Here is a 16068-nt window from a genome sequence, read left to right on the forward strand (position 1 = left end):
ACTTTCCACTCTCAGGGAACTTTCCAGGATAACTAGTAACTCCTCGTCTCCACCCCAATCAAAGCAGAGTCTCTGGGAGCTGCAGAATCAGATCTCAGAGAAGATGGCCAAGGGAGCTCAGAGGCTGCTGGGCCCAGCCCTGTGCTGAGACCTGTCCAGGCTTTGGGTCCTGCTCAGAGCAGGTTGCAAGGCTTAGGAAAAGGGCTGGACAAGGGCATAGGGGGCTGCTTGTCAGGGCTGCAGCGGAGCAAGGCCAGGCCGGCGGGAGTTTGGGAAGCGCAGCCCCATCCTACAAGTAAGGACGGAGAAGACTCTCATCCTGGGTTTCTGGACAAATCGCCTGAGCACTGGCTCCCTGGGAAGGGTTGCCCACCACCCCTGGTCACTCAGGGGCCACTTCTCACCACAATGGGAATGTTTCTCCCCACTCAGGCCTTTGACACAAGCGGTGCCAAGGCCTGGTGCTGCCCGCTGGGAATCTGGCCACCCGCATGCCAGCTGCATGCTAGTGCCACTGTGCGGGGCTCACCCCGTGTCCTACCTGCCACTGGCTACGAGAACACTGTAAAATAACCCCCCATCTTGTCTTGCTGCTCCAGCCATGCAGGGGACTGTGTGTGAACAGACCTCGGGTCAGTCATTAGCAGCTGCAAAAGAAAGCAACCAACGCAGCAAAAGAGAACAGCATGCAGCACCTTCCGCGGCCACCCAGCTCCCCAGTCCCTGGAGCCCAGGTGGCACCAAAGGGAATCCCCATACTAATAAGTAACCCAGCAGGAGAGTCTCTTCTGCGATGCTCTGCCGGCCTGTGGGATATGGGGGCTCAGAGGACACTGTGCCAGAGGCTCCCCATCCCAGGGCTGGGTAGGGCTGGGCAGGGCTGGGCTGCCATGCATCTCTGGCATGAGGGCTATCCACCCCTCTTCTGGACAAGGTGCTTTCAGGGGAAGGTGCGGAGCCTCTCCTGCTACAGAAAGGTCCCCCTCACTGGCTTTGTCCCTGGCGATACAGAGACAGCTGGACTGTGATCCTCTGGGGCCATACCGACCCTAAGCTAGGAGAAAACATGACTGCCAAGACTGGATGAGGAAAGGAGTGGCCAGTGGCACCGTCCACGTCTGCATGCAAGTCCCCTCCAAAGGAGCCCCTTTGGCTTGGGCATCTCCGGGGCTAGGGCATGCAGAAGCCAAGCCCCCGGCTTTCTCCAGAGTCACTCACTGTCTCATTTGATCAAATTCTCTTCATTAAAAATGGCTTCTGCCAGCGGCATGTGTGGCGTCAGAGTGGGGCTCGCCGGGTCACTCGGGCGATGGCTGGACTCACTTCCATTCATGACTTAGGAAGGAGCCAGCTTTACATTCCCAAGGAGAGAGAAGATGAAGACGGAACGTGAGCTAATCGGGGGCCTCAGCTCTGAGCCACGGAGCGCTGGGCCTACCGCAATGCTGTGAGCTCCCTGCTGTCCGGCTGCACAGCAAGCCCGGGGGGAGGAACAGGCCTGATGGGGGTGAGGGGCAGGGCAGTGTGTCTTCAGTTCAGAAAAAGCAAAAGCCTGGCCCCTGGCATGCAGCAGGAGTCACTTTGCTGACGCTGCTTATGCAAAAGGAGAAGATTTCCAGACACCAGCAGTTCCTTACAGCCAGCAAGCCAGCCCCTCATTGGGCTGGGTCCCCGGCTACTTGTGCCATGATCCAGAACCCACGCTCCTGGTTATGCCTTCCTACGGGGCTACTCCCACTAACACCTGCACATGATTCACACTATCACAGACAGCAACAAAAGGAATCATGCCCCTGTCCTGGGAGAGGGAGCCAGCCCTTAGTCTGAGGTGTGGAATCTATACAAAATCTGATTCTCTGCAGCAAAAGTGGAGGGTGGGTCTGGAACCATTTCGAGATAGCTGTGTATCTCCATTTGCTGGGGCTGTCTGCTGCCTAGATTTCTCTTGAACTAGCTGCTTCCCTACCGTGTGTGTGTGTGTGTGTGTGTGTGTGTGTGTGGGCACTCGCGCGCGCGCATGCGCATCTATGTTGTTTTCAGGGCTGACTAAATTTTTAAAGTTGGTCCAAATTTTCTGATTTTCAAATTTTCAATTATATTTTTCATCAAAATTTGATTTTTGAAAAAAAAAAACTTTTTTGATGCAATCAGGTGTTTCGACCACCTCTAACTTATATGTACATTTGCACAGGGTGTGTCTCTCTGTGTGGTGTGAACATGGGGACAGGTGGAGCAGAATGCCAAGAACCATTGAAGCATATTTTGTTACACTGTGTCCAAAGTGATGCTGAAAAAGGACCTGTTTCCTCTTTGTGTCACTAGGAGACAAAGCCACAGACACGCTCCATTGGCTCCCAGCATTGAGCTCACTTGCAGACGACTTGTGCTAGTCACTTGGGGGCAGAATCTAGCTCCCAGAAAATTACTCCTACTCCCCTGCAGCATCTTCCCACCAGCAGTGCTAGAAAGGAGCCCTCTCTGAGTTTCCTAGAGCCCATGCACAGCTATCCCCAGGGGTGTGTATGAATGACAGTGAAGGAGGCACACCAAACAATTACCCATTTCAGATCGTAATATCCTAGCCCACTCGGCCTCGTGCACTACTCCAAATCTTCACACTCTCGGTAGCAGCTAAAGCTACAGAGAGATTGAGTCAGATTCTGATCTCCGTTACATGAGAGGCTTCATCTTCAGTGGAGTCACTCTGGATTTCCCCCAGGATATCTGTGACTGGGTCTGGCCCCACTCTTGTATTTAGCTGAAGTACAGTCAGCTGACAGCAGCCACTAGAGTCAGACTTTGCTAAAGATTTGTGTTCCAAAACAATATGAACATAACAATCATAGCCCGGCTAACCCCCTCTGGAAATGGGCAGGGACGACGGTAGCACAGTCTCTGCTGGCATACGGCTGTCAGCTGGTTACTATCATTACCTCTAACAATTAGCCGTCTCCCGTCTGTATGAAAACGGCTCTCCTGAGGAAGCCCCGGCATGCATGCATTTGCTGAACACCATGCGCTGAGGATAGTCCATAGGGGCCTTCCTTGGGAGTCCGTAGGAAGGTTGCCCGCACTGCTAGAATAGATACAGTGGAAGCCCATAAGAACTGTAGCAAAGGGTTTCCCTGATGAGGCTGTAAGATGGAGTCTGGGTTCTCTAAAGGTTGCCAGTGAACTGAGAGCTTTAGCACACTCTCTTTGTTGGGCCATAAGTGGAGTGTGTTCCTGGGAATCAAGTGGAGAGAACGAATGACAGTGGCAGTTAACAATATGTTTGTTTTGTGCCCCACTGAACTGGTTGCAGTCTGGGCTGCCTGTTGGCTTGTGTATACCCTGGTTGCAGGGAGCGTTAGCTGGCGTAGCATGTGGGGATGCTGCAGATGTGAACATGCAGCCGTATTGTTCAGGTTAAGCAAGAGATAAACAGAAAGGAAGCCAGGACTGAAGCCCAGCTTTGCACTTGGTCAGAGCAGAATGCACAAAGGAACAAGAGACCACTCTACACGAGTCATGTCACACGAGCAGCCTGTGTGATGAGCGGATGTGAGCAGAGCAGCAGAGTGGGGAGAGGGAATGGCTTTCTTCAGGGCAGAGTTAGAGTCACTTACACACCATGATTGCTAAGATGCAATGTTCTGGGCATTCTGCGCTGTTCTACACTTCCCCTGTCTGGGCATTGCCCCTCACTCTGCCACGGCCGGACTTCGTATTCCTTCATTTTGATTCCTGGCGGAGTGTGAAATCAGAATTGTCGGACACTACTGCACTCCAGGAGTGTCTGTGTCTGCCTCTGAAGCAAGCCTTCCTTTGCCTATTGCACTAGCTGGGCATTCAGTAACTAGTTTGATTGTGGCATCTGATGTATTTTTAAAAAGGCAGATCAGGGGCATTCCTTAGGGTTTTGAGAAGCTGCTACGAATGAAATATCCCATTATTTCTAGACTTGCCTTGAGTGCCAGGGCTGGGATAGATTTTCCAATGCAAAAGGTGGCAGAGCAATAATGGATGTGAAAATGATACCCCAAAATGCTCTATGGTAGCATCTGTCAGATTAACTCTTTGCAGACAGGAATGGGTGGAATAAAGTCCCCTTCATAGGCTGGACTTTCTCTGCCCTCTTCCGCATCCCTGTCCCTTTCCCCCCAGCATTGCTCCTAATTCCCAAAATGGTGGTTTAAAGGCAGAGACGTAACCCAGCATTTTTACTGCATTCCCTTTGGGGAGCACTGGAAATGATGCAAGGTTCCATTTACCTGTCTTAAACCCTATTCTTGATGTGGATCTAAAAGATGCTTCTGGAAAGAAAATACAAACAAGTGGCATATCAGTTAATCTGAGCCCTCAGCTGCTCAGCACTGAAAATGGAGCCCTGCCTCCGCCCAACGCCTGCCTAGCTATGCTATTGTTTGGCAGGGACTCCATGCAGACAGGGCCGGGAATGAGGTTAGGAAAAGGCAATGACAGCTCACAACTGATCATTCCACCTAACAAAGGAGTCAGCGAAGGCAAGGTGTGCCCTTAGCCTCCTCATTTTCCCCACCAGGAACGACCCAGAGATAGATGGGAAAAAGCAGGGGACCGAATGAACATTTTTGGTGATGAACCAAGAAGCTGAAGGCCAGTCCCCGCTGGCCCCTCCCCAAGGTATGTCCCCATTTGCTAGGGAACAGCTGCAGGAAAATCCCCCTCTGGTTTCCACACCGAGTTTTATCAACACCAATTTCTCGGAGTGTCTCTGTGCACACACCACACTTCAGTGCTGGTGGTGCCAAGAACCTGGCTTTCTGGGGACAGGCTGAGTCCTGGGAGAAACACCCTGACAGAAGGCTGTGACCATGGGGAAGGGGACCGTTTCACCCAGACAAAAGAGAAAACCAAGATAAGAGCATCCTCACCTGATTTCCATGAGAAACCGCGGCGCAGGGACCCCAGGCTGGGTGAGATGTTGGCTGGTGTACAAGCCTCTTTGTGCTGGAGCTTTTGAGAGAAAGAGAGAGAATCCCTGGATAAGATATTACCATGCAAACTCCACCCCATCTTCTCGACAGCAGCTCCGCACACACACCCCCACCCGGCCACCCAAGCAGCATTGCTGGTGCTGCATACGGACCAGGAATCTGCTGCAGCTCCAATTAAATTTTAATGCTGAAAATGCAGCCAAGTCACCTTCACTCCTCCTGCTCCTTGTGCAATGTCCCTCCCCCTGCGTCCGCACCTCTTGCTGAGCCCCCTGACACGGGCCAGGCATGTGCCAAGCACGAGGAGGTGCCCTGCATTGAGTGCTCACAGGCTGGGTGCTCCGGGGTGACGGGGGCTGGGCCGCAGCTTGACAATCCTGAGTCATTAACGTCTAAGTGAATAAAGGGAAGCCACTGAAAAGCTCAGAATAATCAGCCCATCTGTAGGCTGCTGAATGGGCTGTGTCGGAAGCCAGCTGCTGGCTTATTCAAAGTGGGCACTTCTTCGCCTTCTGCTGGAGCCATCTGGGCTGCCATGGCAACGGCAATCCTAGCAGACCTGGGGTCAGCTCACACTAAGGAAAGGAAGAAAGATCCAACACCAGCCCCACGGCTCATTAGGGCCCCTCTTGTGGGGATCCGGGCTGGATGGAGGCTGCTGCACCCAGCCCCACTCTCATAGCCCGTAGCCTGATGCCTGTGCTGGCTAAGAGCTCTGCCGGGCTGGGCAGCCACAGAGGGGGGCCCTGAGGGTGCCAACAGACTCGCCCAGCTCTACCCGCCAGCGGTACTGCTCACCTGCTCCCAAAAGCTGCAGGCTGTTGGCCCCTGGGGCAGAGCAGGGAGGGAACTCAACCTGGCAAGGGGGAACTCGGGGAGGGTGAGGCATGGTGTCCTAGCTCCGATGCACTCACCACGGCTGGACCCTGGGCTGGCAGCACTACTAAGAGAAGCCATTTCCCACCTCTGGCTTCCCTGGGTCCTGAGGCCCTTCCTTCCAGGCAAGGATTTGGTCCCCCATCACCTCCAGGCTGGACTCTTCAACCCACCGTCCCTGGGGTGAAGAGACAGGTGGAAAGGTCACCCACACAGGAGCACCTTCACACCCGCCACTGGCTCCCAGCCCCTCCATCGTGTGGGGCCTGGCTGTCTCAGCGACTGCCGGACCCCGCTCCTTGCCCCGCTGACATAGCAGCAGGGCTGAAAGTAACTTAAAGGACTTACCGGTACTCCGGAGTCCTGGATTGCTGAGGCCCGGGCTGGGAGTGCCTTCAAACGGGGGGCAGAGAAGTGGGGCTCCTGAAGGGATCCCTGCTGGGGACGGCTACCCCTCCCCCAGGCTGCCAGCCTGTCACCTTCCACCAGCAACACACCTGCCTCTGCCAATGAATTATTTACAAATGACTCCCACCCTCCCCAGGGCACCTGTAAATCTTAATCTGCCTCTGCCCCCCTCTGCTCCAGAGAGCCCCATGGGCATTGGAGCTAGCAGGATCCCTGCAGGGAAATCCAGCTGGAGTGGGAGATAATATGCAAAGTGGGAGGCTCCAGCTGGGGAAGAAGGGGAGAGAAGATCCTGCTAACAGTGTGGTGCTGATGGCAGCCCCTGTGCCCATCTTCCCTGATCCTGGAACACGGTGCGCCAGGGAGTGGGGTGAGCCAGGCTCAGCTAGGAGCCTCCACAGACGGCTCCTGGATAGCCTGGGGCACTGAAAGCAATACCTTAGAGCAGGGGTTCTCCCCAGCCCCACCCTGTACAGAACGGCCACGTGGCTCTCCCCACCCCGGGGTCCCCCGTCTGCCCTGTACAGAACGGCCACCTGGCTCTTCCCACCCCGGGGTCTCCCGTCCGCCCTGTACAGAACAGCCGCCTGGCTCTCCCCACCCCAGGGTTCCCCATCCACCCTGTACAGAACAGCCACCCGGCTTCCTCCAGCCCAGGGTCCCCCGTCCACCCTGTACAGAACAGCCACCTGGCTCTCCCCACCCCGGGGTCCCCCAGCCCCACCCTGTACAGAACAGCCACCTGGCTCTCCCCACCCCGGGGTCCCCCATCCGCCCTGTACAGAACGGCCACCTGGCTCTCCCCATCCCAGGGTTCCCCATCCGCCCTGTACAGAACAGCCGCCTGGCTTCCTCCAGCCCAGGGTCCCCCGTCCACCCTGTACAGAATGGCTACCTGGCTCTCCCCATCCCAGGGTTCCCCATCCGCCCTGTACAGAACAGCCACCAGGCTCTCCCCACCCCGGGGTCCCCCAGCCCCACCCTGTACAAAATGGCCACTTTGCTCTCCCCACCTCGGGGTCCCCCGTCCACCCTGTACAGAACGGCCACCTGGCTCTCCCCACCCCCCAGGGTCCCCCATCCGCCCTGTACAGAACAGCCGCCTGGCTCTCCCCACCCCCCAGGGTCCCCCATCCGCCTGTACAGAACGGCCACCTGGCTCTCCCTCCCTGGGCTCCCCCATCCGCCCTGTACAGAATGGCTGCCTGGCTCCCTCCAACCCAGGGTCCCCAGCCCCACCCTGTACAGAACGGCCACCTGGCTCTCCCCACCCATGGGTCCCCCATCCGCCCTGTAAAGAATGGCCATCTGGCTCTCCCCATCCCAGGGTCCCCCATCCACCCTTTACAGAACAGTTGTCTGGCTCCCTCCAGCCCAGGGCTCTCCCCCAACCGTGTATAGAATGGCAGCCTGCCCTCTCCCCACCCCTGCAGCTCTGATCAGACACGTTCCCCTCAGGGCTGTGGAGTGTTGCTGTGCTCTGCTCAATAGCTACTGCATCCTCCCCGAGATGGGCCCTGGTGAGTGCGGATTCCCCTGTGGCTATGTCTACACTGCAGGGTAAGGCCAGAGTTCAAACTCAGGCTCAAACCTAATCTCTCTTCCGTCTACACAGCAATCACTCATCCCAATGTCCCAGGACCCCACAGAGATGGAGGGTCTGAGTCAAACCAGGACCCAGAGTTCAAGCCCAATTGCTTTGCAGTGTAGACTCAGCCCCACAGGACTCATGCTCTGGAAGCCCACCAAAAATGTCCCACAATCCCACGGACTGAGCTGCTTTGTCATCTGGCCAGTCAAGTTTGGAGGATGGTCAAGTTTTCCCACAGTTCCCCAAGAACAAAGGGTCACACCTGGGAAGGGTGCTAGGAAGTCTGGGATATGGGTGGTTGGACTCGGGCTCACACAGTGCAATGTAGACACTGGAGCCTCCGGATTCAAAAATTCCTGGCCTGGGGTTGCAAATGAGCAGAGATGCTCCAGGCCTGGGGTAACAGACCCAGCACCTGCTAACTTGAGTTCTGCTGAGCCTGGGCTGACATTGCAGTGGGAACAGAGCCTTTGTGTGTGAAAGAGCGAGAGAGGGCGCACAAGGAAGTGCTTTTCCTATCTGTCACGGAGTGTGGGGAAGTCAGGGCTCTGCACCTCTGGCTTCCTGCGATTCACCAGGACTCTCAGCCAGCCAATAAAGCAAAAGGTTTATTTAGTCGACAGGAACACAGGCCCAGACAGGTCTTGCAGGCACAGACGACAGGATCCTACCCAATTAGGTCCATCTTGGGGTCCCAGGAGCACCACTGCCCCCTTGGGGGGTCAGAGCCCTGTCTGTGCTTCCCTCCATTCCCCAGTCAGCTCCTGAAACTCCTTTCACTCCCCAGCGTCTCCTCCCCCAGCCTTTGTTCAGCTTCCCAGGCAGAGGTGTCCCCTGGCCTCCAACCCCTTTCTGGGTTCTCATGTTACATGCTCAGGTATCCTCCCTCCAGCCAGTCTCCCATCCCCCAATGCAGACCGGCCTCCCAGGCCAACACCCCCGACTCAGCATTCACAGGCCACAGTAAGAACAGTCCCAGTTCGTCACACTACCCTGGGAAAACTTTTGAGAATTTGAAAAATTTCCCCCTTTAGAATTGGGATGAAACGTCAAAAACTTGAAAGTGTGAAGTGACTGTCTGGGAACAAATTGCTCAGGGTCAATGGAAACGTTTCATTTCTATATTGACTTTTAGATTTTTAATTCTTGGTACTATAATTAATTTACAGTTCTAAAGAAAAAGTCATTTTGAGGCAAATGCACAGATTGTGTTATTCTGACAGTTTCCAAACGTGACATTCTGACAATCTCCAAACTTTTTTCCCAAACTATTTTTGGGACAAGTAATTTGTGGAACCCAGCCGTTTCCCACAAACAGCTTTGGTTTGGCTGAACCCTTCTTCCAAAACTTCCCGCCAGCTCTCAGAGCATCCCCTCCACGCTCAGGTCTTTAGCTCTGCATAGATGTGAGACAGCCAGAGGTTCCCTTGTGCCTTAAGGAACCACCTGTTAGCTCCCTGACCGCCTGCCTGTACTGTGCGGAGAGGCTTTGGTTGACAAACTACACACACAACATGCATCTGCACAGTGCTGGGACCCACTGGTGAGAGACGCTAGCGATTCAGAGTGTAGCTTGTTATTATATTATTGTCAGTGTGGGGCAAAGCACAGGGCAAGTCCCCCATGTCCATTAGCAACACACCTGCCTTGGCTTCTCTCTACCAGGGCCCCAGATGAAGTGGGGCTTTTACGACTCGCTTGCTGCTGTGCCGCCGTCATGTCGGGGCTGGCTGGTATTGCAAAGCCCATGGGGAGAGCTGGTGTGCGGCTGCAGCTGGGGTTAGTTTCCTTTGTGGCCACGTGGTGTCACCCTGTGGCGTTGTCACAGGAGCAGCTGGTGGAGAAGCTGCTGAGGAATGAGACTGGTCCAGTGCAGACGCTGGTTTCCGGGGGTCCCACGCCCAGCTGCTCTCAGCTGGATGCCCCAGAAACTCGCCCTGGTCAGGATTCCCGGCAGAGAGAGGCTGGATCAGAACTATGGGCTGGGCCCCTGAGCTCCAGGAGCATCTGCATAAGGATTTGGATCCAGAGCTGAATTTGGCAGCTGGGGTCTTTCTTTCTAGTGGGGCTGAATCTGAGCATGCTCTGTGGGGAACGTGTGGGTCCCAGCTTCATGGCTTGGACTCATCTGCAATTTCAGACTACCCCTGCATTTCCCCTCCAGGAGGCCATGCCGGCAATGCTGGACAGACTCCACGTTAGTCCCTGCACCTGCTATGGGGGAGCTCCCAGTGAAGCTCTGCCCAGACACATTCTGCCAGTCTCAGAAAGAGACTCTCACAGCCTGACCCCACGGTGGGCAACCAGCGTGTTCCCTCGCCAGGAGCTGCCTAGTAGAGGAGGGTGAGCGAAGCCATGGAATGGGCTGGCTGTTCCGACTGGTTGGAAATCTAGACTAGCCTGTTCCCAAAGGCCTGGGGGCTTGGTGCCTCCAGCTTTGGGATCCCAACTGGAGACACTGCACAGGGGCTGCCCTTCCGAAGGGACCTGCCAGACGCACTGCTCTGGGCAGGGAACTCCTCCTGGACCCAGCATCCTCGCAGGGTGACTAGCAGTAAATACACACCCTAGCTATTGCAAAGTCTTCTCCACTTCTGCTGCAGCCTCTTCCCCTGTCCCAGGTACCCTCTTTCCTATAAGGGGGCTCTGTCCCAGAGCCCAGACTAGCAATGGGCACTTGGCTCCACTCTTGTGGTTTCAATTAACATCGCAGCTGCCTTCCCACGACCAGGATTTCCTCCAGGTTCTCTCCTTGCAGTACCACCAGGGCAGGGTAGGGCTGACGCTGATGCTGCCTTGCCATGGTCTGTTGTGCATGTCAGAAAGACGTCTTGGTGGTTTCTCATAGGGCTGGATGCTGCCTATGTCTGCAGTCTCTGTTGTGTTTACCAGGAAAATTGCTTCGGCAGGCTCCCATTTGGCTCTCCATGGGGGGCTGCAGTTTGCTGTATTTCTGGAATATCCCTTAATCCCCATGGCCAGAGAAGGGCAGGCTGCCCTTCAGTGCCCCTGAGCGGTAAGCTGGCAGTGCTCCGGGCTTCCTAGGACTGGGGAAGATCCTGGAGCTAGGCCTGACCCTGCTCTCGGGGGGGACTGTGTTCTGCCTCGGGGTGCCTTGGGGCAGGGCGATAGGTATGGTGACTAGCTGGCCAGCTCTGCATCCTTGCCCACCAGCTGCCAGCCCTCCAGCCTGTGTGCCTGCAGCTCTGGGCTGCCTGTGTTAACAAGCTCCCGGGGGACATGCTGCTCCCTGGCTGACATGTTCAGTAGCTGGAGCAAGGGACAGAGAGCCAGTCGGGCTGCCCTCACTGCATGACCTGAAGCTGGGAGGGTCTCCCTAGGCTTATGCCCTGGCTGCAGCCGGCTGCAATAAGCTGGACTGACCGGCCCTGGCTGGCTAGACAAGTGCACCTTTATTGAGCTTGGCTTTGAGCACAGCTGAGTGGGCCCAGAGCCGGGGGCCCCACTGGAAGGCGGGTAGGGGTAAGACACTGAGGGGCAGAAGGGGGTGACTGTGGCCTGGTGGTTGGCAGCACTCACTGCTGGATCCTCCGGATGGACTGAACCTGGGAGGTCTGTGCATGGGAGCCCCACTCTCGGAAGTGCTTGTATTTGCCCGTGTGACAGTCGCACTCCAGGATGTACTGGAAGCCCCGGTACCCAGGGAACTGAGAGCAGACCCAGCTGCAGAAGACAGGAGAAGCCATCACCTTGCAGCCAGAGCCAACCCCAGGGCAGCAGGGCGGGGAACGTGCAGACAGAGCGGTCGGGGGCCCCACAGATTACAGTACATGGGGGGAGTTGAACTCCTGGGCCCTCAGGGTCCTACCGGTTCTCCTCAGCCACAGCATCACTCTGGGACCCTGCAGGGGCACTGAGCCCTGGCCCTGGGGCCTGGCAGCTGCATGCCAGGGGAGTGCTGCTGCAGTGCTGAGCAGGGGCGGGGGTTGGCATCTTCAGTTGGTTTGGGGCTCAGCCATATTTTCGTCCCCATCCCCCAGAGGTACTCACGCACCAGAGTGAGCGTGGAAGGAGCTCACCGCGCTGCTCCCCCAGCCCATGGCTGGCAGTGAAGGGTAGTCATCGCTCAGCTCCCCTTTCTGCCCCAGGAAGTTCTCCCACTCGAAGATCGTCATCTTGCTGTTCCGGTGATTCTGCCGCGAGGGGACAGAGAGATTGCAGGTGAGCTGGGGACACCTCCCGATGCCCCTGCAGGGCCTGCCTGTTCCACAGGGCTGATCTGCCCCAGCATTGCTCCCCACCCAGGAGGGCTGCTCCTGCTTCACCCAGCGGACAAGACAGCAGAAGCAGCTGGGAGCTGGGAGCTGGGGCTCAGAGCAACGCAAAGGGCACCCACAAAGCACTCCGGTTAACTGGGGCCTGGGGACCTTTCTGACAGCGAGAGGCCTTGGGGAGCTCGGGGCGGGGGGGGGGGGAAGAAGTCCCAGGAATGCCAGGCCGCTCTCCTTGGCTTTGCTGCAGGGGTCTCGGGCCCAGGGCGCACAGGAGGTGACTCTCACCCGGCACTGGGGGTGGGGAGTGACTCTCACAACACCTCCTCTCTCCAGGCCAGGGCCTGGTCCCTAGAGTGAGATGGGCATCAGCACACGCTGCCCAGCTCCCACCGGGCATCCCAAAGAAGAGCCAGGCCTGATCCTAACCTTTGTGTCCCTTCCCAGGTGAATCGAGGGGCACCGGATCAGTCCCAGGCAGCACTCCTCAGAGATATGGGAGATGAAACCAGCCCCGTCCATGCTAATGCCCACGTCCCTACAACCCGAGATTGGGGCTGTGCCAGCCTTGCCCCCAGGGGCCGGGTGCAGGAGGGACCCGTGTGCCAAGGCCCAGGCCATGAGAGCACTGACTGGCATCCCAGGGGGACCACCGGCCATGCTCCCTCCCCTTGGAGCTGGGCAGGGTGCATCTGGTCAGCCCACTGCTCTGCAGGGCCAGTGAGGCTGGGCGGCATGAATGGGGGAGCGCAGGCAGATGGGGAAGCCCAGAGGGGGGCAGTCAGCCAGCCCTACTCACAGCACAGGCGATGGGGCGGAAGGAGCTCATCCTCTCCATGTGGTAGGCATGGCTGCCACTCCAGGCCTCCCAGCGAGGGTACTTGCCTCGCTCCAGAACGAACTGCTGCCCCTGGAAGCCCACGTGCTCAAAGCCTGCCCACTTGTGGGGAAAGCCAGAGCCTGGGTATCCAGGGAGATCAAGGGCCGTGAGTGCTCAGGCGACCGCATTAGCCCAAGGCCTGGGCAACAGGCTGTGGCATATCTGCCAGCAACCTCAGCTGAGATGACTGACGGGCCAGCTCTGCATCCATGCCCACTGCTGGCATGTGGGCTCCCTGTCTCTTCCCTGGGTCCCAGGGCCCCGCTGATCACTCCCCAGCCCATGGCACCCACTAGCCTGTGGGGGAGATGGGGCTCAGCACTGGCAGCCTGGCGCATGGCAGTTTAGCATCCACAGAAGTGGATGCATGTGCCCGCCCCATGAGAGCTCCGAGGGGCTGGGCTGGGCTGGGCTGCATAGCTGGGGCTGCCAGCTCCTTGGGACGTGTTTACACGACTCCGGGAAGCAGAACAATTTCTCGGGGCCAAACACCGAGCATTTCCAGGGACAAAATGTAATTGAAATCCCCAGTTTCCCAGGATGCCCTGGGCATGTATAGCCCCCCAGGACGCAGCATTCTCCAGGGAGCAATAGGGTGGCAGTTTGGACCGGGTGCGGCAGGGGAGCAGGGCAGGGCCATCCCGGGACTCATGCGCCACTCTCAATCTTGAAGGAGCGGAGTGTCTGGAAGCCGCACGCCCTCATGTCATAGCACTCGGTGGTGAACTCCTGCCTCCGGCCCTGGAAGAACTCCTCATCCCACACCACGATCTGGGTGGGGGATAGTCAGGGTCAGGGGGCTGCTCTGGCATCATGGAGCGACACTCCCTGGCTCCTGGAGGGCGCCAGGGGCATCCCACATCCCTGGGGCAGCTCACACATTGGAGCAGCTTGTGCTACAGGCATGTGGCTGGCATCCCCTCAGGCACCACGCCAGGGTCGTCCTGCTGCAGCTCAGCTCCAGGCCAGGCAAAGTGCAGTAGGGGACTGTTCTGTGACCTGCCTTTAGCCAGGACCCTGCAAGCAGGGGAGTGGTTTCTATGTCCAGCCTGCTCCCTGTCCCCCTCTGTTTGGCCTCAGCCCCAGGGGAGGGCAGTGGGCTGCATGAGAGCAGGGAAGGGGTTAATTCCACTGGTGCATGAAGAGCTTGGCTGGGTCTGGGCCAAGCAGGGGGTTCACACCTTGGGCCAGACTCTGTGAGAACTGGGGCTGGGGATGAGTCAGTCCAGTGCTCCAGAGAGAGGGGAGGGGAGGGCTAGGCCTCCACTCCTGCCTCATCTCGGCGCTCACCTGCAGCGAGCCCCGCTACAGGGGCCTGGCCGACAGATGCCTTGAGCACCTGCAGCTCCCAGGGAACGTGACTCATGGCCTCTGCCCTGTCAACAGTGGGAAGGGCACTGCACTCGGCTCGCTGCTTTCCTGTGACACTGCTAAGCCTGGCTCGCAGGCCCTGCCCCAGCCTCTCGGGCTGAGGGACTCCGAGTTGCTGGGAATTATCCCCACTTTGCAGTCAGCAGTGAAGGAGCAAACTAGCCCAGTCCGATGCTCCGCCGTGGAGCCCAAGCCTGCTGTGTCCAGCAGAGAGCAGCAGTGCCCAGACGTTGCCCCTCCTCAGCCAGAGCGGGGTGCAGGGAGACCGGCTGTGCATGCACAGGGCTTGGCTGCAGCAAATACACGTGTAACACGCCCTTGGACTGAACCCCACTGCCCCTCCAGAGCCCGCTGGAGGGGATGACACCACACGGAGCTGGGCTGCTCCAGCAGAGCTACCTGGCTGTGCTGTGGGGGGGGACATGTCACCGTGTGCCCAGCAGCCCTTTGCCCCCCAGTCCCCACTGCCCATTATCCCCTGTCGTACTGCGCTGGGACGGGCCTGGTGCCCAGGGCCCAGGAAAGGGCTCTGAGACAGCAGCAACAGGGGCAGACAGGATGTGCCTGGCAAGGGGTGATTCCTGGGCATTCAGCAGCCTGGGGCCTAGAGACCCCCCAACACCCTCCCAGGCGTATCAGCAGCAGGGGGATGAAGGGCAGTGTCAGACCAAACTCAGCCTCTCCCTTCAACCCCCCCAGCTGTGTCTGAGACACGCCCTGTGCGCAGGCTTGCCATGGGACTGGCCATGGGGGACCATGCAAAGATCCCCATGAGCGGGTCCTGGGGCCCAGGTCTCAGCACGGGTCCTAATGCCAAACCAGCTCTCGGCGATGCTCCCCCCAAGACCCCCCCAACCTCGTCCGACCATACCTTCCAGAGGCCAGAGAATTTAGTGCAGGATTGGCTCATTATGGCTCTGTCCTAGGGAGGAAACAAGAAGACCAGATTGTTAGAATCTGCTTCATGCAAATCTGTGTTGTTGGCACATGGCTGCAGGCTGAGACACCCTCCCCAGGGGACTGGGATGGAGTGGCGAGGTCACCTCACTGAGCTGGTGCCTTCCTCTGCCATTGCTAACCCCTTCTCTAGTCCTTCCCTTCTGCAGCCCCGGCCATCTGGGTCTGAGCCAGTGCCATGGCCCCATGGCCCTGGATCACCCCCACCCCCAACACCACGTGGGGACATAGAGAGCAGCAGGGGTGGACGATCTAAACAGGGCTAATGAAGCCGGGGAAGCCAGGCCCTGGGCCCCCTTCCGGACCGCCAAGCCCCGGTAATTTGTACCAGCTTTCCCCCCCTCCTTGTTGGCCCTACCCAGCCTAAGGCATGGTGCTGCAGCTGGGGCCAGCCACCCTAGGGATCCCCCATCGCTCCCATTGTCTGCAGACACTGGTCTTTCATAGGCAAGGGAAGGGCTCATCTGGAAGGCACATGGGTGGGACGGGGGGCTGGGATCCCCCTGCTGGGGTGGAACACGGTCCCGATCACATGACCCAGTGCCTGCGTCTCAGATGCAGTCCAGCCCCCAGGGAGTTAACACTCAGGCCTGCATTTGCTCTGCTCTCTCCACTCCGGTACTCAGGCCCCAGCACCTGTTGTTAGGTATGACCCTAGTTAGTGTTTGCTGCTGCCTACAAAACAATTGTGTCTGTCAGCTCCCTCCGGCTCCCTGGCCACCCTGGCAGCTGTAGCAGAGCAGGGAGCAGCCGGGACCATAAGTGCCCTGGGGCATCTGGTGCTTTGCAACCAGC

At 57.8% G+C, this 16068-nt stretch overlaps 1 protein-coding gene and 1 long non-coding RNA gene across 2 annotated transcripts; both read right to left on the minus strand.

Moving 5' to 3' along the window:
- Window positions 1–549: 549 nt before the first annotated feature.
- On the minus strand, window positions 550–5007 carry LOC116818711 (uncharacterized). The gene is made up of 3 exons (XR_004372260.2): window positions 4896–5007; window positions 4254–4295; window positions 550–647 (listed from the first exon to the last, which is right to left on the minus strand). It is a non-coding gene; the product is annotated as an uncharacterized LOC116818711 (long non-coding RNA).
- Window positions 5008–11369: 6362 nt separating this feature from the next.
- Window positions 11370–15226, minus strand: CRYBA4 (crystallin beta A4). Its single transcript, XM_032769865.1, is given in 5 exon segments — window positions 11370–11517; window positions 11845–11987; window positions 12865–13005; window positions 13594–13716; window positions 15188–15226. Coding segments are annotated over 5 exon segments (594 nt in total).
- Window positions 15227–16068: the final 842 nt, after the last annotated feature.

Source organism: Chelonoidis abingdonii, chromosome 22 (assembly GCF_003597395.2).
Source record: "Chelonoidis abingdonii isolate Lonesome George chromosome 22, CheloAbing_2.0, whole genome shotgun sequence".
Taxonomy (NCBI): domain Eukaryota; kingdom Metazoa; phylum Chordata; order Testudines; family Testudinidae; genus Chelonoidis; species Chelonoidis abingdonii.